This window comes from Meriones unguiculatus, chromosome 17, assembly GCF_030254825.1.
Source record: "Meriones unguiculatus strain TT.TT164.6M chromosome 17, Bangor_MerUng_6.1, whole genome shotgun sequence".
NCBI classification, from domain to species: Eukaryota; Metazoa; Chordata; class Mammalia; order Rodentia; family Muridae; genus Meriones; species Meriones unguiculatus.
In genome coordinates this window covers 41418642-41442501 of record NC_083364.1, presented here as the reverse complement: position 1 = coordinate 41442501, position 23860 = coordinate 41418642, and the positions used below count along the sequence as shown (strand labels likewise).

General features: G+C 47.9%; 1 protein-coding gene across 2 annotated transcripts; it reads right to left on the bottom strand.

Moving 5' to 3' along the window:
* Window positions 1-8842: 8842 nt before the first annotated feature.
* Popdc2 (popeye domain containing 2) lies at window positions 8843-23219 on the bottom strand. Of its 2 annotated transcripts, none has more exons than XM_021648570.2 (4): window positions 22116-23219; window positions 18488-18596; window positions 12283-12832; window positions 8843-9329 (listed from the first exon to the last, which is right to left on the bottom strand). In XM_021648570.2, exons 1-3 carry the CDS (start codon window positions 22604-22606, stop codon window positions 12326-12328), a joined length of 1107 nt encoding a protein of 368 aa, XP_021504245.1. In that variant the 5' UTR covers window positions 22607-23219; the 3' UTR covers window positions 8843-9329; window positions 12283-12325. The 2 variants fall into 2 exon arrangements, with proteins under 2 accessions (XP_021504245.1, XP_021504247.1); XM_021648572.2 differs by having other exon boundaries at window positions 12424-12832; window positions 22116-23218.
* Window positions 23220-23860: the final 641 nt, after the last annotated feature.

Sequence of the window (23860 nt, the reverse complement as noted above, 5' to 3'; positions counted from 1 at the left end):
TATCTTATAGGTCCTTCTTATTTTTAACAAACTTGATTTAATAGGTATTTTGCTAGCAACATCACATGTTTGGGCATAATCTATATGGTGAGAATGTAAGTACAAATACTACAGGAAGTCCTCTTCCTCTGGAAGCTTGCACACTGGTAGGAGAGCACAAGCCAGAGCTACCATGCCAGTGGTGGTTGTTTGTAGAGGGATTTTAACCCAGTCACATGGCTAGGTCTGTGTGATCCTTCTGGAATGCAGACACACCCCTAGTGCATGCTTTTAATCCCTCTGGCTGGAGCACAGACCTTCAATCCCTCTGACTATACAGATGCGCCTTTAGTACACACCTTAATTCTAAATAATGAAGGTAAAGTTAGTTTGTAGAAGGAAGCAACCATGTGTAAAAGTGATGTCTAGTTGAGGGGCAGACAAAGTGATGAATCAGAGAAAGGTTTGGCAGAATGAGTCAGAGCTAGGATATGACCAGCTCCCACAAGGACAGGCAGGAAAGAGAGACTACATAAGAGCATCGCAGAGAGAGAGAGTTCAGTTCAGTTCTTCACTGAGTTCAGTTCATTTGAGTTCAGGCAATGCAGTGTTGTTCAGCTGAATCTGTTCAGCTAGTGCAGTTGGGGCAGAGAAAGTCAGCAGAGGCAGTTGAAGTTATAGAATGAGAGGAGCCAGAAGATTAGAACAAATTGCAGAGTTAGTTTGAGGCCAAGCAGAGCAATTCAATGAGAAGCTGATAGAAACTAGATTGAATGAGTCAGCTTAGACAGGAGTTTGAGCCAGAACAACTGAGTTGAACAAGCCAGCCAGAGTTCAGAAAGAACTAGAAAGAGTGAGCTTTTTCAATAGTATAGTCATGGGAGGTGAAAACATCCTAAGCCTAAGTTAGCAGAAGAAGATAGAACACCTAAGTCTTCAAGGTCTGGGCTTGCAGAAGATTAGATTGTACAGAGGCTAGAAGCTTCCAGGCCTATGCCTAGGGATAGTTAGATAGTTAGAAATGCTCTGGGCTCAGCCCAAGCCAAGCATTCATAAAGTGTGGGTATGGCTCTCATCTCATCCCTTTCATCTGAGAAAATAAAAGCAACATTTATTTTTACAATGGTTTATGATTTGCTTCAGTTGTTTCAACACAGAATGTTTGAGAGGTCTGTTGGACATTATAGGAGTGCTACTTTATCTGGCATTTCACCAGAAGCCTACAGTCCCAAGCCTGCTGCAGTGGCTCCTGGCTACGGTTTCAGTACTAGGGAGCTGAGAGAGAAGGATTGCTGTGTGTTTGCACCCAGCCTGGTCTACAGAATGAGACTCTGTCTCAAAGGACTAAGAATAAGATAAAGATAATGATGATGATGAAGAAGAGGAGGAGGAAAGAGGGAGGAGGAGTGGGGAAGGGGAGAGAAGAGGAGGAGGCAACTGCTCACAGTCTCAAGAAACCATTTTTGGCAGTTCAGTCCACCTCAATCCTATTGATCCCCAGGTAGCTTTTAAAGATTCCAGCCCCAGCATTCCCAAGACTTCTGTCTTAACTGTTTTTCTACAGGGCCTGCTATTGGTATTTTTTAGGTTTTTTTTTTTTTTAGAGTGTACATATAAGCGCCTGTATAACAATATTTTTATATATCCATCTTATTAAGAACCAACCATATAAACAGATGCAGAGACCCACAGCTAAATATTAGGCAGAACTTGGGGAATCCCATGGAAGAGGGAGAGGAAGAATTATAGAGGCCAGAAGGGTCAAAGACACCACAAGAAAGTGGCCCACAGAACCAACTAACCTGGACCCACAGGGGCTCACAAAGACCTATCAGAAGAACAAGGAGCCTGCATGGTTCTGACCTAGGCTCTCTGCCTACACATTATAGTTGTGTAACTTGGTGCTTTTGTGGGACTCCTGACAGTGGGAACAGGGGTGTCTCTGACTCTTTTGCCTGCTCTTGGGACCCTTTTCCTCCTGCTGAGTTCCCTTGACCAGCCTTAATATAAGGAGAGGTGCCTAGTCTTATTGCAACTTGGTACTCCATGGTTGGTTGATATTCCTGGGAGGACTGTCCTTTTCTGAAGGGACATGGAAGAGGACTGGGGGGGGGAGCAGCTGGGGGAGAGGAGAAAGGGGAAACTGCAATCGGGATGTACTATATGAAAGAATAAATAATGATGATGATGGTAAAGAACCAACCATATACAAAATCAGAAAGATACAAAATTCACAAACCACCAGCCTGCCTTAGCAATAATCAGTCCTCACGGTGTTCTTGTTTTGTCTCTCAGTTTATTTAATATGCAGTCAGAGTGGAGACCATGGATCTGAATGATTCCTAGAAATCTTGTCGGATATAAAAGAAATAGGGAGAGGGTCAATGGACTCTGACAATGGGGGGTTCCTGAATCCTAAAGCCTCCAAGGCTAACAGCATCTCAGATATCTGGATCCCAAATAGAGTCCCATGCCAGAGCTGGCTTCCTGTGTCCACACCCAAGGAAAGCAAAGACCTTGTCAAATCTCTATGCTAAGCTACATTAAAGTTGTGCTTGCCAGGTTAGATAAAGTGTCACCCTGTAAATGTGACAGTTTTTATTTTCACGTCAAATACAGATGTTAAAATAATTCAGGAACTATGTTAGGGGAATAGGAAAAATGTAAGTGGTTGAGTGAAGAGAAATTGGATTACAAGAAAGGAGATTCGCGGAAAGGGGAAGAAACTAAGAAGGATGAAGGTCAAAAGCAACTAATATTTTCCTCTGCACTTAAGAGAGAATGCATAAGGACCAAATTTCACTGGACAAGAGGTGGGGAAATCAGGCCAGAGTGATTCATCAGGGTTTCAAGAAACCACAGAGTAAACCTGTCTTCCTCACTAGTCTTTAAGAGCCAGAGAAAGTCCCCTGGCTTGGACAGAAGACAGAGGCTAAGAAAGCTTGGAAATGGAATGAAAAGTCCAGAAATTACAAGTGTTAGCCTTACCCACCTTGAAAGCAATGCACAAGTCATCCTGATAACACAATTGAGTTATTGATTGCCAGCTGAGACCCTGTGACTTGCCTAAGGCACTGCAATGGATGAAGAATCTCCTAGTCCTCAGGGGCCTAGGGAACCTAGAGTGAAATGAACTGAGGGAGATGGTCCCAGGGGCCCTACAGAGAATCATGGCCGGGTAGGTGTGTGGCAGAGCTTGGGTGGGAAAGGAGGGGTCCTGAATAGAGTGAACAGGATTCAGGCAGTGGGTCAGCAGAGAGCTGCTTTAGGCCTTTGAGCAAAGATTCAGTCTCTAGACTCTATGAATCAGATTTGTATAGTGAATATGTCCTGGGATTCCTGGTCTGAAGCAATCGTGTGATAATTGCTACTATGCACTGTGTAGAAGAGGCAGTTGGGGGGAAGGATCACGTTGGAGGAGCATGCCAAAGGTGAAGTAAAGTCTTATGGTCTGTAGGTAAATTTCTGAAGGGGACAGCTCAATGCATGGATACAGTGACAGCTAGAAGTGAAACTGTCTACAGCTCCGCTCACCCTTCCGGCCCTGGGCTCTGTGTAGATCCTCTGCATATGTTATGACTGAATAGCTTGGTGTTCTTATGGGAACCCTAAGGGTAAGAGCGGGGGATGTCCCTGACTATTTTGCCTACTTGTGCGACCCTTGTCCTTCTACTGGGCTGCCTCGTCCAGCCCTGATGTGATGGGACGTGTCTGGTCTTCCTGTAGTTTATTAGGCCGTGTTTGGCTGATGTCCCGGATGGCTTGCTCTTTTCTGAGGGGAGAAAGTGGAGAATATTGGGGAATAGTGAAGGTGATGGGGAGAAACTGGTCAGAGAGGAGGGAAGGGAAACTGAAGTCGGGATGTAATAAGTGAGAGAATAATAATAATATAATAATAATAATGATAATAATAATAATAATAATACACAGAGAAGGCCATCAAGAGTTTATAAACATTCTCTTAAGATTAACAGGGCCCTTTTTATCATTAAATGTACATGAAAGAGACACAATACATATACAATCTTATTTCAGAAGAAAAAAAGAAAAAGAAAGAAAGAAAAAGCATTAGCAACAACACCAGTTCTACGGGACACCTAAGTTCTATCAAGCATAAGACAGAAAACCTAAAGCAGGATGGTAAGGAAAAGAGGACTCCTGGCCTCTAAGTAGGGCAAAGGGCACAGGATGGTGCTGAGGTGAGATGGGCCTCGCTGCTGGGCTGGTGACATCTGCTGAGAGGCTCCGGTGAGACACTAGCTGGGAGAAGGGACAAGTGAATGCGTTTAGACCAAACAACAACTGCAAAGGCCCTAAGTGCAAGGTTAGTGCGGCTGGACCACCACGGTGGGGATGAGCACGTACTGGAGTGTGCATGAGGGGACACACTAGGGAAGACTGAGGAGCAGAAATTGCCTGGTGGTCCATTTGCCTCTGCAGCATCTCTGCCTGCCCCTGTGATCAACAAAGCCAAAGCTGCTTGTTAACTGGGTCAGTGTGACAGGATCTAACTGGTGGATGGTGTCAAGCACTTCTAGTTCAAGGCAGGAGAAAGACCACAGGACCCAGCCTTTCCTTCCTGAAGATGACTGCACCTGATGATCAAAATCAACAGAATCTCTGAACTGCAGAAACACCGACAGATGCCCTAGTGAGTCATGGGGGCTCAGAAAATAAACCTTATGCCAGTAAAAAAGCCAGGCTGACTAATATCATGCCAGTAAGAGGCTCAGGGTTTATTCAAGTGGAATAGAAAATCATTTCAGATTTTGAGCTGGACGATAACCAGCCCTTACACAGCTTTATTTATTTTCCTTATGGTTGGTAGGTCCAAAGCAGACCCCCAAAATGGCAGTGATGGTGACAACATCCTAAGCAGAAGGACTTGGCTGGGTAAACAGAAGGATTGTTACTGGTTAAACAGGAGCCCAAAGTTGTGCTTTTGTGTACCAGAAAATCAGATCTCACAAGGCATGCTTCTGTTTAACAGGAATCTCCCTTAATGCCTTACTCTGCCCGCAAAGGCCAACCACCTCGGGCAAGGGCATCTAGCTCCTGGCCTCTCAAAAAAGTATCAGCTCAAAGACTCCCACTGTGCAGACTGTCATATAGAATCCACTTTCTTTTCCATTATTTTGCTTCTCTCTGCAATGCACCCTCACCCCTGCCCGCCATTGCCTTTGCAGTTTGAGCCACAAATAAACCTTTCTTTCTACCCATGGAATGGTCTAGCTCGGTGGTTTCCCTGCACTCTTGCACGCCATGGTGAAAATTGAGACTCCTACACATTCAAATGAGCACTTTGCTGTGTGAGGAATGGGCTATGGGGAGGAGGGACTGCTAAGCAGCTACATTGCAGGGGATCTGATTCTAAAGTAAAGATGGCTTGATGGCAGTGCTTCCCATGGAGAAGGGTGGCATACAATCTGATGACAAATTGTGATGGTATGACAAAAAGTCTCCAAGGTTTGGGGCATGAGCACACGAGCAAAGAGTAAGACAAGGTGAGCAAAGGATGAGGCATTATGTTTTGATTTAAGTATATCTTTCAGAGAGTGGGATGGAAAGAGAAAGGGAAGGAGGGAAAAAGAGTGATAGAGAGAGCTCAATTATTAAGCGTTATAAAGTGAGTGTGATTCCAACATTCCAACATCACAACATTCCAACATCACAAGACACACAGATGCAAAATGTTCTCAAACCACATCCAGAATACATGAAAATATCATAATAAACCTGAGTTTATTCCAGGAATAAGATAGATTCATTCCAGGAATGCAAGTGTTTTTGTTTGTTTGTTTGTTTGTTTTTCTTTGCTTTAAAAAATATCTCTATTTGTAGAATTTACCGTGTTAACAGAATAGAGGAGAAAAGTAATCTCAATCAATGCAGAGTCCTGGTGTGGTGATACACACCTATAACCTCAGCATTTGGCGAGTGGAGGCAGGAGGATCAGGAGTTTAAGGACATCTTTGGATACAAAGCAAATTTCAGTCCAGCCTTGGTTACATGAAACCCTCAAAACAAAACAATAATAATAAAAGTGAAGAAAACCATTTGATAAGACCAGCATTCATTCATGCTTTAAGGAAACAGGAATACAGAGAACGTCCATCTGAAAAAGAAAAGCATCATGAGACCCTAGTAACAGCCAGATATATTGGTGCATGGCTGTGATAACAATGCTCAGAAGGCAGACACAGGGAGGTCGATAATTGGAAACACTTTAAGGCCCTGTTTTTGTGGGGTATTTTGGGTTCTTTTTATGTTGTTTGCAGCAAACATCAGACTACTGAGGAAATATCAAAAATATTTTTTTCTCTAGATAAGCATAAAAGGAAGATGCCTTCTGTCATTTACTCTGCCCTTGTACTAAAGGTTTTACTTTACAAAATAGGTACCAGGAAGGAAGAGAGGATAGAAGGAGAAGGAGGAATCAGGAATGAATAAATAAAAACTGTAATTACTCACAGATAACACAAATTTATCTTTGGAAAATCTTGGAGAATGTGTAGATGAATGACGATAATTAATACATGTATTTCTCATAATTACTGGGTGGAGGGTGAAGTTACAAAAGTTAGTTGTATTATGTAAGTTGTATTATGTAAATTAGAAAGTAAAAAGTATTTATGTTCACACCAAATTCACCAAATAACTATAAAAATATGCAAGGCTAGGACATGTACTTGGAAAACAAACAAAAAAATGTGATTGTGAGAAAATAAAGGAGACTTATATGGATAAAATGTTAAACTATGTTCAGAGATTGAAAAAAGTGAATGGTGTGAAGATGACACTCTTCCACACTTGATCTGCTTATGCTTTGAAATTGATGTGCTGGTTGTAAGGCTTATGCAGATGTGTGAGGGGAAATGCCTGTAACAGCCAGACCCAAGGAACACTTAGATTGCCAGATAGCACCACTTACTGCGACACCGCAGTAGCTCCAGTAAGCTGGTGTTACTAATGGATAGACACACAGGGTGGAGAGGGCTGGGACACAGCACAGGGCTAGTACAAGAAACAAACAGAGCAGTAGCACAGCTCCAGAAAGAGCTACAAATCCAGGGGTGTTTGACTTATGACAAAGGTGGCGGATGCTCATGTAAGGGCTAACATAACCATTTCAGTAACTATTGCCCAGGCAACCGGGTACCCAAATGGTCCCTTGCTTCATGCTGTACTACAAAACCAAACACAGGCTGTCCCTGGCCTCCTCATGAACTGTAAAACAATAAAACAGCTAGAGGGATAAGATGAAGACCATCTTCAGGGGAGCAGAGGATCCTTTAACGTGACACAGAAGGCACTAACTAACCTCAGGAAAAGGGTGAAGCCACCACTACAGTGAAGGCAAACATCTGTTCATTAAAAGACGCCATTCAGGGGGAAAGGAACGTATTTGCTGGAAATGTATAAAGGCCAAGTATTTTTATAAATCAGTAAGAAAAAAAAAACTGAATCCAGCAAATAGAGAAATTGCTAAGAGACTAGACCAGCCAGGTCATAATAGAAAACACTCACTCAGGGGTGAAGCCTGTGGCCTGGAGAGATGGCTCCATAGTTCAGAGCAGCTGTTACACAACTACAAAGTGTGGAGTTTGGGTTCCAGCATCCATATAACCAGCTGGGTGCTCCACCACTTTAACACCAGCATTGAGGAGAAGCAGAAATAGGAGGGTTTGCTAGCTCCAAGCTAGCCAAGAAAATGGGGAAAGGGGGGAGAGGCAGAAAAGAAAAAAAAAAGTATTCAACCTTACTTAGTATCCATCAGGAAAATGGAAATTGTAACTATAATCAAATGCTGTTATGCATATCCAAAAGAGGAAGATTAGAGAAAAAAAAAATCATGACTGCTTAAGAGGGACTCTCTAACATTGCTGGAAGGAATGCAAGGTAGGAGAGTCTCTTAAGAAAACGGTTTGGCAGAATCCGCTGCAGCTGAATGTGCATACACTCAATGCCCGAGGCCTTGACGACACCGCCCCTAGGTACAGCCTCAAAAAATGCACACATATGCACACCAAAGCATATGGGCAAGGATGTCCGTCGGTTCTGCTCAAATCCAAATGCGTATTTGGTCCAAATGGGTATGCTAGAGAGAATGTGTATTAAGAGTACGCTAGAGAGCCACATGGCAGCAAGAGCCAACCATGGGGAGGGAGCCAGATTCGCCAGCTGGTTAGTCGTCAGCTGACTGAGTTTTCTTAGTCTCACCCCGGACAGGCTGAGTGGGAGGCCCAGCACCTGCTGAAAGCAATAACCTGTGAGAGAGCACAGGGCTGGGTGAGCCCCACGTAGCTGCCCCACCATCAAGCTAGTCATAACAAAACAGATAGTCACAGTATTTCAAGCACCGTATTGAGGAGACGGATTACGCAGCATTACGTAACCAGATCATACATTGACATTAAAAAAAAAAGTAGAATATATTCAGCAAGGTATGTATTGTGATGTACACCTACACCTGTAATCCTAGCATCCAGGAAGAGGGAGCAGGAGGATTGCAGGTTCAAGGCCAGCCTTGGGTGTAGTGGTGAGATATTGTTTCAGTTAAAATAAACAACAGATTAAAAAAAAAAAAAAAAACAGAGCAGAATATATTCAACTTGTAAGCCACTTTTAAGTGTTTAAGGAAGGAAAACTAACTAGCTAAACTTCCAAAATCCTTCGAAGGACTATCATTTAATGCGAGACTCGTAAACAGGGCACAGTTATTTGTGTTTAAAAATTAAAGACTGAAGGGAAATTTGGGGGTTTAGAATTTTCTATTTCAACTGAACCTTAACTCTGGGAACAAAAAATTAAAAATAAAAGTCATTGGATCCATTCAGACAATTTAAAGTAACAACGCAGGGAGGGGCGTGGAGTGCTTTATTGAGTGTTTGTGCGATGCCATGCCACGTCATAGGTGCTTTACCCAATCAGCTCGCAGGATCCTCACGACAACCCTGTGACATCACTTCGTAGCCACGCTAACAGACCAGGCTCAGAGGCCGTGTAACTTGCCAAGGTCTTGCGACTCCATAAAAGATGGAGTCGGGACCGGTGCCTCTGGACCCCTCCTCCCAGAAGGAAGGTTTAAGAAGGTGAGTTTCTCCAGGACACCCCCGGGGCAGATGTGGTGCTGGCATGGCATGTCCATTTCCCTTCCTGCCCCAGATCTTTCTGGAGGGTGGGAGGAGGGACGTGAGTACAAGTGGCCGTCCAGGGAACATGGAAAAGGGCCACCTGGCCACAGAGGCAGCAGCTCTGTGATCCTTAGAGCTCAGGGGTGTGAGTTGGAGCCAAAGGGGCCTGTGCTCTGGACATGACTTGAGAAGAGTTCTGGAGAGGACTTCTAGAAGCTGCAGAGAGAAACAAAAGAAGGGTGTCAGCGCCTGGCTCCAGAGGGTTTGCCAAGTATCGTGGGATCCTTGAGGGGCTTCCATTTCCTCTCGGACCCCAGTTTTAGCTGTGCCCAGTGCCTAGCCATGGCAGCTGTGCCTTTCAGTTCTTTCATTCTGGAAGATGGAGGGGTTACTTCTGAAGTTATTCAGTCCTGTCCTCTCAGGCCACAGGTGTGAGACAGAGCCACCCTCTGTTGCCACTTCCTGAAGAAAGCGCTCTGCTTCCTACTTAATGCTCATGGGTTGTGCTGGCCAGTCTATGCCAGCATGACACAGGCCGAAGTCATCTGAAAGGTGGGAACCACAATTAAAAAAAAATGCTTCCATAAAATTGGGTTGCAGGCAAGCCTGTTGGGCATTTTCTTAATTGGTGGTCAATGAGGGAGGGCCTGGCCACTATGGGTGGGTGGTGCCATCCCTGGGCTGGTTCTATAAGAAGGTAGGTTGAGCAATAAGGAGCAAGCCATGAGGAGCAAGCCAGTAAGCAGCACCCCACCGTGGCCTCTGCGTCAGCTCCTGCCTCCAGGTTCCTGCCCTGTTTGAGTTCCTGTCCTGACTTCCTTTGGTGATGAACAACAATGTGGAAGTGGAAGCAAATAAACCCTTTCCTCCCCATGCTGTTTTGGTCGTGGTGTTTGATCACAGCAATAGAAACCCTAACTAAAATGTGAATGAAGAAGCAAAACAGCCTGTGGGCCTACTTCTAAGAGCCTAGCGTCAGCCAGGCGTCTTCCCATAGCTGTCTGCTTGCACTGGCAGCCATCAGCTTCCCCTCTGAAGGAAGAGTGTGAATGAGGTCTGGCAGAACTCGTAGAGGGGAGCAGCATGAGGTTGGGAGAGGATTCTGCCAGCTGGAAACCAAACCACTTCCACAGGGGCCACTTGTTGAGTTGTTGGAAATGCTGTCCCCACCAGCCCTTCCCCATAAGGTGGGAAGGCAAAGGGTAGGTTTCAGGGCAGGGAAGGAGCAGTCACTCAGTCACATGGAAGCCCTCTAAACTATGACCAGTTATGACTGTTTTCAGCTCATTCTGAGCGTTCTGTGGTTTGCAAGTAAATCCACGCACTGTTTCCTTCCTCTCGGCTATTTAAATAACAACGGGGTACACAGGGGAGGATCTGGAGGTGAGCAGTGGTTCTGGGAAAGATCCCGCCATAACTTGGACTCACTCTTAGAAAGGAAAAATGAGCTCAAGGCTGAAAGGTAGAAGGATTTCAGCTTGGGATGAAGAATGAGTTGCTTCTGGGGTGTCAATTACACACTGTGTGACATCTCACGAGGCATCTCGTGGCTTTGCAAAGAGAGTGAGGCTCCCGGAAGAGATGCCTCAGGTTGTTAGCGCTAAGGTGATTTCTAATGCTGACATGGAGTATATTCTGTCCGGATTTGCTTTGCTGCAGAGCTGAACACAGTCTCCTCCTTATATAGCTTGCTGCGCGTCCCCTGATGTTTGGAAAACATCCTTAGACCTGGAGCTTTTTAGGCCTTTATTTGAATGTTGTTGCTTTATTTATTTATTTATTTATTTATTTATTTATTTATTTATGTTTTTATCCTCGGAGAAATGGGTACTGATTTTGGAGGGTTAGGATTTAAAATTAGCAAGAGACACAAGGTTGCTTAAGGAAGAGAAGAGAGGGCAAAGCCAGAGACTGGGCAAAGGAGAAAGCAACCAGACTGCTAAACATCCAAGCAACAAAATGGAAGAGGGCAGGGGACAGGTGGGGAGGGAGAGAGTGAAGAGTGAACAAGAGGGATGCTTAGAGCCACAAACTGAGACCGCAGGACCAAGGTGGAGTCAGGAATGGAAAAAAACCAGAAAGAAGAGCAGAAGTCAGAGCTCTGTAAACTGAAGAGGTGGAGAGGCAGCCTGGGCAAAAGGAAGCACTCACAGTTCACCCTGGTCAGCAAGGAAGGGAAACGGAGCAGGAGATGTGGAAAGGCAGAGACGGGGGCAAGGACAAAGGAAAGTAAAGTAAGCTATCATGGGCTTCAGAGTCTTGGAATTACTTCGCGGGACATGATAGCTTCCATATCTCTAAAGCCAATGTCTGTCTCCATGGCCTTCATCTCTAGCTTCTTTTATCGGCTGTGTGGCTTGTTTGAAAATATTACACCCACCCTTTTACTCGGTGCACCTCAGAGGCCTTCGTCACTGAACTAGTGGGTGCTTCCTGAAGAATAATGTGTCCCTTCCGTGCACCCCTGTCACTTAAAATGCCTTCCAGATCGTGGACGGTGGGGTTTTCCTCAGAAAAATCCAAGCCTCCACCACAGTCGGGTAGAGTCCGGAGGAAAATGTCAAGTATTGTAAGAACAGTCAGGAGAACACGAAAGCAACTTCCCAGAACTGCTGAACACAGCCTTCCTGGCACACACTCCTGAGAGGGAACTCCTGTTCCCTCGGGGCGGTCACCTGGGTGCAGGACCTGACCACTGCCCACACATGTGGGCTGCTGGGGAAATCCAGGCTGTCCTACATCTATCACAGGAAGGTTTAATCAAAGCAATGTCCAGGCCTCTGCCTGAGTGACCAGCACCGTCTGCCACTATGCAGGAGGGAAGCAAGACAGGGCCATTTGCTTCCCAGACTTCCCTGCCATCCCCAGTCACTCTGATCTAACAGTCCTTCCCAGCCGAGGCTCAATAGACTTCGCAGAGACAGTCGGTAGAACCACGCCCACATTCCCTCCCCTTTGAAATACATGCTGCTTACAAATCCTCCCCTAGCCCCAGCGGTAGTCTTAGCTGTTAGCAAAATCTAGTCCCGCCCACCCCGCGAAAGATTAGCAGCCCATTGGCTGGCTCTAAACGTCAGTCAGCCCATTCTCCATGCAGGCACCTGCTGTGAGCACACGCAGGGTAAGCAGCGACAGGAGCAGGCACATTCCCTTCCCTCTGCGTACTTACGTAGGCTCCTGAGCCGGTGACTGTGCCCATGTTAGTTCCGCCCTCACCTCATGTACTCCCCATCACTCCTATAATCCATAAACGACTCTGATCCCGAAACCTCCTCAAAATCCTCCAGCACCAGACTGGTGGAGTCCTCACCCAGGGTGCCACTGTCAGGCCTGGGCATCCTGGCCCGGGACAGAGGCACAGAGACGTTGGTGGTAGCTGGAGGTGGGGAGCAAGGGGGTGTTGGCAGGATGCAGATGGGCCTGGCCTGAGCAGGGGACACAGCCGCCTCAAAGACTTCTTCCTCATCTTTCTCGGACTCTGGTCCTCCATCTGAGGCTGAGGGACCCAGAACATGGTAGAGGCTGGGGAGGCGGATGTCAAAGCGCAGCCCAAACTTGGCAAACAGCTTGTCGTTGAGGTTGTAGAGCTTCTCGGAGATGTCGTAGCCCAGCAGGGCCGCGAAGAGGCGGGAGATGTATCGCTCTCTGTTCAGGAGAAGGTGAAGATTTTTCCGGGGCCAGGAAATGTAGCTACATTCCGTCTCAGCCGTCAGCGTGACCTGCGGGGTTAGGAGCAGAGAGGGGAGGGTTTGATGTGCAGAGAAACAGGTCGCCCGTTCTGATTTTGGTAGCTCTCTGTGGCCTAGCCGGGAGGAAGCCCGGGGACAGCCTTCTCGTGGGCTGTGTGATGTGCATGGCCCGAGTCAGTCCCTTGCTCTCTTGCCCGTCACCTCCTGGAGCATATCCCTTCTCCTTGGTTCTTAAGTGCTTCAGTTCCAAAGCTGATAGCAACAATGGTTGCAAAAGATTCTGAGCAGGATAGGAAGAAAGGGTGCGAGGCTTCCTAGGGCACTGAAAGAGATCAAACTGAAGACTGTTCATTTTAAGAACAAAGAAGTAAGACCCAGGCTTGGTGACCTATGACTGTAAACCCAGCTACTTGGGAGGCTGAGGTGGGGAGATGACAAGTTCAAGGTCATCTTGGACACCTCAGTGGAGAAAATCAAGGTAAGGGAAGGAAATAACTTAGTAATGGAACGGTTGAGCCTTCACCTAGCATGTGTGTGTAAGGCCTAGGTTGAATCTCCAGTACGAGGTAGAGGGATAAACAGTGTCACCAAAAGGGCTGCGTGGGGGGTGGGGGGGGGGGAGTTTATTGCAAGAAAAGGCTACAGATTAAGTATGGCAAGCTGTATCAGATGGACAAAGCACTGGGGCCCAGGTCCCCGAATCTGCTCTTGACTTGGTTACAAACCCAAAGGCTCTCAATGACCCCAGGGGCAATAAAGGCAGAGAAAGAGAAATCCACGAGCAGAATGGAACAGGTCCCCTCCTTTAGTTAGTTTCTTAAGGAATTTCTGCACATTCCCTGTGCTCAGGATACAAACTAGATCACGCCGGCAGGAGAAATAAGCAGCAGCATGTGATTGGCATATGGTAGGGCTCCATGACCCTTGTTAGAATGATGAGCTGGGCATGGTGGCTATTCCTTATAAGCCCAGCATTCAGAAGGCAGAGGCAGTGGGCCAGGAACTGGAAGCCAGCCTGGGCTGCAGAATGAGTTCTAGGATAGCCTGAGCTACAGAGTAGGACCCTGTCTCAAAACTAAAACCAAAGATGAGCAGCAAAGCTAAGATTAAAATGGACTCCTTCCAAGGGTAGTATAGAAAGGGGAATAAACTTAAGACAGTTTTGAATGATCTGGTTGACAACACCCTTTGGCTGATAGGATCACGGTGCGTTTGTAAGTGGAGAAGGTGGAAGAGGTGAAAATGGCCATCAGGACTAGTCTTTACTGAGCCCTGACTCCTGCCAGGCACTGATTTGGGTGCTTTCTCTCTCTCTCTCTCTCTTTTCTTTTTTTAACTGATTATGAAGTATGGTGCTGGCTTTCCAAGCATTCTCAATAAGAGACTATACAACCCCTTAAATGCTTGCCTTTTAGGGCCAGAAATACGGCTGAGGGGCTTAGAGCACTTGCTGTTCTTGCAGATGGACCTGAGTTTGATTCCCAGCACCCACTCACAACTGCAGTTGTTTAGTTTTGTTGTTGTTGTTGTTTTCGAGACAGGGTTTCTCTCTGTAGAGCTGGCTGTTTTGGTACTTGCTCTGTAGACCAGGCTGGGCTGGCCTTGACTTCACATAGGCTCCTGTGCCACCACCAACACCTGGCTGGAAAGTTTAAAATAATAATAATAATAATAATAATAATAATTTTTTTTCTCAAGACAGGTTTTCTCTGTGTAGCCTTGGCTGTCGTGGGCAACTTTGTAGGACCAGACTAGCCTCAAACTCACAGATCTACCTCCCCGAGTGCTGTGATTATAGACGTGTGCCAACATGCCCGGCTAAAAATAAATCTTTTAAGCAGACACACCTTAAAAAAAAATCTCGCCTTGACCATTTTACCTCCCATCACCCGCTCCCCTCTTCCTCTCCCTCCCCCACTTCCTGCTCCTCGCCGTTTCCCACTTCATCTAAACGGGGGCCCTGAATTAGTCACCTAGGCCAGAAATTGCTGACTTCTGTTGTACCCCTTTCCCAGCTGTGTAACACCCGTTAACGTGTTTGGGCACGTTGAGAGAATTCTGAGGAGAACGCACTCAGTCTGCCCATCGCCTATGCCTGACGGCATGGCTGTCACGCTCTGTCATAGCCTGTGCCTCAATGTCCTTACCAGCAGGTCCCAGCGAAGAACCAGTGGCAGGCAGAGAGCAGATGAGCCTGACCTGCAGGCAATCAATGTCCTCAAGGCCAGACGCAGGGACCATGGGTGTTCCCCTGTGCAGGCTGCTCTTAGACACCCTGTCTTTCTGGGGGTTCTCAGAATGCCAACCCTCCTCGAGTAACCTCTTGACCTCTTTTTGGGTTCATTTTCTGTTTCTTCTTCCTCTCTCCAACTTCTTAGCAGAGGAGGCTGGGTTCTTGAATCACTTCTCTGTCCATGTGTTCCCTAGGCAACGCTATCCCATCCAGTGGATTTTAGTGTTAGCTGCATAAAACCCATTCCGAAATTTATCTCTCACTCCTAGATTCCAGACTTGATTATCCAACTGCCTTTGCAACAGCCCCCTTGCTGTCCAACGTGAAGCAAGCTGAGCACGACCCAAGATGCATTTCTAACCCCCACTGGCAGCAACAACTAGCAGCCTCCTCATCCTTCCAGGAACTTGGTCAGAAGCCTCCTTCTTCATTAAGTAAGACTCGCTTGTTAGAAACCTGAGCTCCACCTGGAAAATCCATGCTCTGTTCAGACTCGCTTGTTAGAAACCTGAGCTCCACCTGGAAAATCCATGCTCTGTTCTGGTCCTTATGTAATGCGGCTCCTGTGACAATTCTGCCGCTTCCCCTTCTGCTAGCTGCTCCCCTTTCTGTACCTGAACCTTGCAGCCCTAACTCAGGACTTGAGCACTTGCTCTGTCCTCTGTCTTACAGATGTCCAGAGTGGACACCGTCACCTCTCAAAGCCTTTGCTCAGCTGTCACCCGTTTAACAGGGACACCCGTGGGCAGTGCATTTACACTGCGACCTTTCATCGAGTTCTCTGCTCCTCTTTTAATTCGCAGTTCTGATTTTCCTATTCGTTATATCTGAAGTCTATTCTCGTCTCTCTCTCTCTCTCTAGAATGTAAACTGCATACGGGCAGGATCTGTGCTGTTCACTGATGTATTCCGAACTCTTTCGGCGGTGCCTGACATGTGGTAAGTTCTCCATAAGTATCTCGGAAGGGACACAAGTGAATGACACAAGGGAAGACTAACAGTCTTGTATGTTGCCAAACGACCTAGAGCCATTTTCTTGAGTCCGTTATAAAGTCCTTCCCTAGAGTCTAGAGAGATGGCTCAGCGGTGAAAAGTGCGTCCAGCTCTTCCAGAGGCCCAGAGTTTGGCTGCTCGTACCCGCGTCAGGCCACTCACAACATCCTGTAACTGCAGCTGAAGCCTCTGCACCTATGTATGCCTTGCCCCGTCCCCCATGCACTTAAGAACCCTTCTCTGAAGGTGCTCTCGAAATGTACTTTGTGTGTATGTGTGTGTTAGGGGTGTGTCTGAGTGTGTACGTGTGTGTGTGTGTGTGTGTGTGTGTGTGTGCGTGTGCGTGTGTGTGTGTGTGTGTGTGTGCGTGTGTGTGCTGGGTTGTGCACATACACGTGGCGGCAGAGGTCAACTCCAGTTACCTTCCTCTATTGCTTTACACCTTAGTTTTTGACACTGAACCTGGTACTTGACTGGCTGGCCAACAAGGCCCCCAGATCTGCCCGTCTCTCCTCCCCCAGTGCTGGGAGTTACAGGGATATGTCACCGTGTCCAGCTTCCTTTCTGTGGGTGCTGAGGATCTTAATTCAGGCTCTCATGCTTGAACAGCAAGCATTCACCTACCGAACCATGCCCCTAGCCCCCAGAAACCCACTTTTTGGTTGGTTCCCACGCGCATACAGGACCGCCAGTAATAAAGTTTTGAGAAAGTGCCACGCCTTTTCTCTATGAGAACATGATGTGAATAGGCAGGCGATGAGAACAGGGAAACAGGATGCCCACTGCGCCTAACGATGAATTCTGTGGGGTGCACCTGTGCTCTGCCCTTGATGAGGAATGAGAGTGTCACCCTGCCTGCAGCCAGCAGCTCTGGTGTCACTGAGTGGCTGGGGTGCTGAGATTTGAGTTAAATGGGTCGGGAGTTAGGATTTAGGTGATCACTAGGACTGTGCCCACAATCAACAAAACTACATGAAGGGCAAGGTCAAGACGAACTATAACTCAACAACATTTGATATCTGCAAAGAGGAAACGGGACTTTACACAGGCAACAGCCAGGGTGTGGCCTCACTGCTTCTAAATGAGGCACACAGGCAAGATATAAAAGGTGGAATATGAGCATGCTTACATTCCAAACAGGGAGGCCATCTGGGGTAACAGCCCTTCTTTTGGAGCATGGCCCACCTGCTCCTCCCTGTCCGTGACATAGCCTGGTCTGTCTGGCTCCAGCCACTCAGCTCTTGGTATTCTCCTGGCCTAGGGGAGTTCCCAGAGAATGCCTCTGGGCATAGCAGAGAGGGAGGGCATGAGACAAAGGTTCTGTGATTGGAGGGGGTCAGTGGCTGGTGGCCCTGGCCGTGGCAGCAAGACACTCTCTCTGACAGTATCACTGCGCAGCTAGGACTAGGACGGAAGCAGGCCCAGACAGTGGCACTGCCTGGCGTGTGTCTGTTCCGGGGTTAGTGCATATACTGGCTGGAGGACTCTCTGGTAGGCATCACAGAAGACACATAGACCCCAGGACCAGCTAACTGTCTGGCAGAGGGGTGAACAGACCACTCTTCTGACAACCACTCTCTGGCTGAGCACAGGATACTCTGGGGCCTCAGATGCTCTGTCTGTTAATCAGAATAACAGTAATGTCCAATCTAGCAAGCTGTGTGACTCGGCAAGATAATGAAAATGCAGTGCACGCCACATGCTAGCCCTTGGCAACCCAGAACCACAAGTGTGAAGGACTGCCGAGAGAACAGCAGGGGGTGTTGAACACGAGTGGCCAGGGCCCCCCCCCATCCGCCTCCCAGTGGCTGTGCGTGACCCATAGAGTCTTCTGAGATACTAACTGCTCGTGGGTAACCAGTTCAGGAAAAACTGTGTTCTTGGGACTGTCTTTTGGAGTATGCTGATAGAGTCGGACACAGAGATGGATAAAGACAGAGATGAAGCCGTCTCTACATCATTAGAATAGAGATCAATGTGCACAAAGGCAGTATAAGCAAAAGGAAGAGCTCACGCAGGTAGGGGGCTGCAGCAAACTGTGGGGCACAGAGGTCAGAAGGTCAACCTGGGCAGCCCTCATAGAAGGTTTCTGGGGAACATGGTGGTTTGTTTAGAACAGAAAAATGCATTTCAGGTACAGGGGCAGAAGCAAGGTCAAGGCATGGAGGTACTGGTACTCTAAGTAGAATGAGCTTTTTTTATCCTGTAGACTTGAGTCTTTTGGAGGAGCTGCAGGCACCCAAGTGACATGACTGCCTGTCAGCGGCCAGTACCAGCCTTCCCTGGTCCCCAGACCCAGCAGCCCAAGCACTCTTCTCGCAGAGAAGGCAGAGGTCAAGATCCCACCCATTCTTGGCATCACATTTGGTGGCAGTCAAAGGGCAGATGGGGGGGGCGGGGGGCGATGTTGCCAGCTTACAGAGACGGGTTAATGGTGCTGCCACAGGGCTCCTTATTACCTGGAAGGTCCCCTCCTCGGAAGGCTGCAGTGATTCCCATTCAGGAGAGTCCATGAACTGGTATGGAAAGATGTAGTGCAGAAACTGCCCATCCTGGCTCACTCGAACCCTGACAGAAGGAGAAAAGAGACTGAATGGGAAAGGAGAATGGCTGCTCCTGAGCCCTCTGTTAAAGTCACTTATTGCTGATTAGCTCAAATCCTCCAGCAGAAATACCCAGCTAAAGTGTGGAGAGCTGAAGCAGACACAGCCCAATTAAACGTGGAGACTAAGAGCTCCTGGTCCTCCTCCTTTTCACCATACATGGTTTTCTCTTGCACACTGCAGAAATAGAGTCCTGGAGAGAAAAGGGGGTTGTTAAGAGCACTATGCTAGACATAGTGACTTATGTGTATGATTCTAGCGTGGTGGATCATGTATGTATGAGCTCATGGGTGGCCACTCAACATTTAGGAGGCTGTGGCAGGAGGATTTCCATGAGTGTGAAGCCAACCTCACCTACGTAAGTGTCAAGGCAGATAGGACTAAAGTGAGACCCTGTATCACCACTACCAACACACACACACCAAAAAGAGGAGGAGAAAAGAGAGGGATGGAAAGAAAAAAAAAGGAAGGGAGTTAAAAAGACAAAACAAAACAAAACAAAACAAAAACCTCTCCAAAACTGTCTTAGGTATAGGCCATATCCCAAAGCAATAAGAAAAACATCTCTGTAGGTGAGATCTGGACGTTACTAGTTTAAAAATCTCTCCGGGAATTCCACTATGTATCCAGGATGCAAAGCACTGTGCTGGGACTCTGCTGTCCACTAACTACATGTGGCTCTTTCAATTAAGATTTACATTCATAAGTTAAATACAGTTAACAGTCCAGTTACTGTGACTACATTAACCACAGACCAAGCTCCTGTGGTCCGTGGCTGCTGCATGGCATAGATGTAGACTGTCTCCATTGCCATGGAAGGTGTCGCTCTGCCTTTCCCCTTCCATGCAGGCTACGTGAGGAGCAGTGCTCGGAAAAGCACATGTTCGCAAGAGAAAGGAGACAGCATGTGAGAAAAGCAAATGGCTGCTTCAGGTGTGCCTGCCCATTAAGCCATTATGGTAATGCAGGATAGACTGGGATTTTTTTTTTTTTTTTTTTTTGGTTTTAGTACTCTTAAAAATATCTGAGCAAGGAGGAAGGGAAGGAAAGAAGAAAGAGGATAAATGGACAAAAAAGAACAAAGATGTGTGTGTGTGTGTGTGTGTGTGTGTGTGTGTGTGAAGAGATTAAAACCTCAGGAAAAAGCATCACTAGGAAAAGAAGATGCCAGGAGAGAAGGAAGCCCATGACCTGTGTCATATCTCTTCCTCAGGTAAGGAAGTTGGTTCCCAAAGCATGCCACCAAGACGTGACACTGTCTGTCTAATGTCTAACCAGGCCCAAGGCACAGCAAAGTGGTTTTTAGTGGGTGTGCTATAGTCTTTATCGTTGGTGTCCTCCTTGATCACATCAGTGGCAGGGCATTTCCCTGTACTGTAATAGCTTAGGCAGGGACCTGTTCAGGAGGGCTGGACATGAGGGAGTGGGTACAGTGTGTCCTCTGTGAAACTAAAAGAGTAAGCATAGTTCAGCAGGGTGACGGGCTTTGAGAAGGTCACTTTGCTCTCTGAGTATCGAAAGAGATGGCTGCCCTTGTCAAAATCAAACAAAAAGAGCTTCTGGGATTTGAGCAAAGGGCCCCAAGGGACACTCCACACAGGACAGGGAGGTCTTCACAAGGGCCTGCACTTCCTGGCACAGAAAGGGTCTCTTCTCTACCTAGAGGTGTTCAGCCTCTCACCACAGCCAGTCGTTGGCGAGAAGCCTTCTCCCTCTTGTCCACTCAGCAAAGCTGAGACAGCATGACAGTGGAAGACAACAGTGAAAAAGAACAGCAACAAAGCCCTTACCCCAAACCTTGAAAATGAGGGGGGAGACACGGAAGTGGCCTGATTTCTAACTGTTGATGCTTAATGCACTAGGGAAAGCTACGGAGAAAGGCAAGCCTTATTCTCCCCTTCCCAGGGACACAGTCTTATACGAGCTCACAATAAATTTGCAAGGCAGCAGAGCCATGTGGTAACTGTGTGTTCCTGCTAAATGAACACCGTCCAGAGGAGAGGCCATTCTTGGCTAGCCTTGGTCCCCCCCCCCCAGAACAGGAGAGCAGGGAGGGACAAATAGCATGGACCTCACCAATGAGCACGCCCCGTGCATTCACCGTTTGTCTTAGGAGCATGGGAGTGGGTAGTGAACACTGAGGCGCTGGTCAGTGCAGACTTGTCTACAGCACATTGCATGTGTCTACACTGTCACTGCACTCACAAAAGTGTCTCCCTATAACAAGTGTCTCCCGTCATAACTCAATCAGCCCATGTCTTCCAAATCCCTGGACATGAAATCAAAGCCCACACAATATGTGGAGACTATACATGAAGACATCTAGACACATTAGGACGATTGAGAGTGCCTGTCCCACCATCGTCAGAAGCCTCTTTCACCACTGTGTAGTCGCCATCTTAGTTTGTTTCTTCCTCCCTCCCTCCATCTCTCCTTCCTTCCCTTTATTCCTTTCCCCTTCTTCCCTTCCCCTTCCTCTTTTCAGTCTTCCCTCTCCTTTCCTCTTTCCCCTCCTCCTCATTCTTCCCTTTCCTGTGGCTAGAACGTAATGATTACCGTCTTTTTTTAGCCTGGTCTCCAGCAAGGATGGATGGGATTGTCTATGGCCAGGTGCCATGAGGCAACGTTTCAAAGGGTGCACAAAGCGGGGCACCCAGAGCCCCATGGAGGTCCCTCACTGAACATCAGTGGCCACTGTTGCCAGGGAGGCTACGTGGACACACTCCGAGCCTGAAGCCAGCCAAGGGCCGACCATCATTCTTCCTCTGAGGAACATGTCTCTGCTAAATCCCCAGGGAGACATCTGTGGGCATCCCTGCTTGCCTGCCACCACGGCTCCCTCAGACTACAGTCTCTCAAGAGAACAATGACACCTGGAATATAGACAGGGCTATTTCCTCTCTGTAGCTGTGAGTACCTGTACTCCACATCTCAGATACAACAGGGGCTTCCTTGATGCTCTGGCAGGGGACAGGGGTTGCTGGAAACCTCCTGGATTTCTGTTTGCTTGTTTTTGAATTTCCTGCACATAGTTGGTGCTTAACAAGTGTTCAATGCTTACGGAAGGAACACATCGATCTTTTTGGAATGGTCAGTTTTCTAAGGCTCACAGAGAAGTTACTGCACTATAGGCATCACGCACTGGTGTGTGTGTGCGTGTGTGTGTGTGTGTGTGTGTGTGTGTGAGTGTGTGTGTGTCCGTTTTGGGTCTGGCCTCACCAGACCTTCTAGTGGCAAATGCACACAGTCACCTTTGATAGCATGGAAGTTGCTCCATGATCTAGTTTCCTATTAAAAGTGTCAAGAAAGAGGAAGCAAAGTCACTCCTAGGGGATATATATACACACACACATATATTTGGGTTTGTTCAACTTGCCACTTCCTTTCCTCGATGAAAGGGGACACAAAATGGAAAGGGCCGCCAGGAAATGGGAAGTGTGGGCTGGGGGGGAATTCCAGGCATTAGCCATACAGAAGAGCTTACCGGCCAGAGAGGAGCAGGGACAGGCGGTTGATGGGGGTCTCGCCCTCCACGGCGTAGGTCTGCTCTGCGGCCAGCGTGAAGACCTGCTCGTGGCAGCAGTGGACGATCTTCTTGTAGGCCTGCGGGGGCACCCGCAGGGGCAGGCACAGTGTCTTGTAGAGGAGGCTGAACTCCTCGGGGCAGGTGTCCGCCCTCAGGCGGTACAGCAGGTGTGCCAGCTGGAGCAGGCACGCCACTGTCAGGAGGACGTTCCAGAGGACGATGTCCAGCCCACAGGCGTCAAACCAGCCCCACAGCACACAGCAGAGGAAGCCTGGGCCCAGGATGCCGAAGAGATAGAAGCATCCGTACAGTCCGCTGCCTGCCATAAAGCCCATGAGCAGGAAGCAGTTGGCCAGGTGGTAGACGGCACCCTCCGAAGCCTGCTTCCAACCACTGCACACCGGCCCGTGCCAGAGGAGCTCGCCCACCGTGCTGCTGTTGGCACTCATTGCCGAGGCTCTCCAGGCCTTTCTGAGCTCCGATATGGTCCCCGCAAAGAAAAACGGAAAGGAAATCAATTAATCTGTCCTCCCCACCAACTCTACCTTTGCTGGCACGGATGCTTCCGGTGGCTCTGAGAAAGAATGGCAGAACATGGTACTCTTCGTGGAAGCTTGAAAACCTAAGTTTGTTTGTTTGTTTTTCTTTTTTCCTGTCTCTCAGCAAAGCTCTGGTCCTCCCTGTAGCACTCCGGTAAACGTCGCTGGCTCTGATTTTCTCAGGATAGTCTTCATGTTTAGTTCTTAGCGAAAAAACAGACACACCGTCCTGAGAGAAAGTAGGACCGAGACGCCAGAGACTTCAGCAACGCGGACGAAGCAGCCACATCCTGCTCCCTGTCGTTCCCGGGCAGAATGAGGGGTGGAGAGCCAGCAGGACAGCCACACTTGTGTTCCATTTGGAATGCGCGCTCTCTTGGCACCGGAAGAAAGGGTGACCCCGGAGGGATACCATGTTTGGAATTGGAATCCAAGAGGTACTGGCAGTGAGAGAAAACAGGCCAGGCAAATAGGCAGGCTGGCACGGCCCTCAGCATACCTCGGGAGGACAAGATAAGAGCTCAGGCTAACAGAGGAGCGGGGGTGGGGTCGGGGGGGGTGTCCAAGGAAAAGCAAGCAGAGCATTTAGCTCCGTGGAGTAGTCGGGAGGACACAGTGCAGATGTCCTGCCAGGAGGATTTGGGGATTTGCGAGAGGTAGGAGGACAGTTCAAAGTGGGAATGCCTGGGACTATTAACAGAAACAGCGCTGGCAGGGAGAACCGGAAGGCCCCGGGAAAGGTCTGAGACACTCCGCAAACATCTCCTGTGGCAATGAAAGCATCTGTGCAAGGCAGCCCCTTCAACTCTAAGCTGACACTCCTCTGTGTCCAGTAATACTTAATAAATGCTAACACGTTCCCCAAATCACCATCTCATCTACCAATCACCTCAAATCAGAATGTCCACTTAGGAAATACTCCTTTGGTGCCTGCCCTCCACTGAGCTGGTTATACACAGATTACAGTACTCCTGTGTATGATGACGTATGCAGCCATCCCCGTTCTCCTAGAGCTGAGGAGAATGGAGCCTCACAGAGGTAACATGTTCCAACATGGAGTTCCAACATGGCAGCAAAGCCAAGCCTGGAGCCCGAGACTGTCAGACTTAATACTCTTGTTTTAAGTGGGGTTCATGGTAAGCAGAAATGCTGAACCAGACCCAT

Coding starts and splice junctions, on each gene's coding strand:
- Popdc2 (XM_021648570.2), bottom strand. CDS start 22,606: ATGAGTGCCAACAGCAGCACGGTGGGCGAGCTCCTCTGGCACGGGCCG. Junction 18,597..22,115: donor TCCCTGCTCCTCTCTGGCCG/GTAAGCTCTTCT, acceptor TCCTTCTGTCAG/GGTTCGAGTGAGCCAGGATG. Junction 12,833..18,487: donor CCGAGGAGGGGACCTTCCAG/GTAATAAGGAGC, acceptor CTAACCCCGCAG/GTCACGCTGACGGCTGAGAC.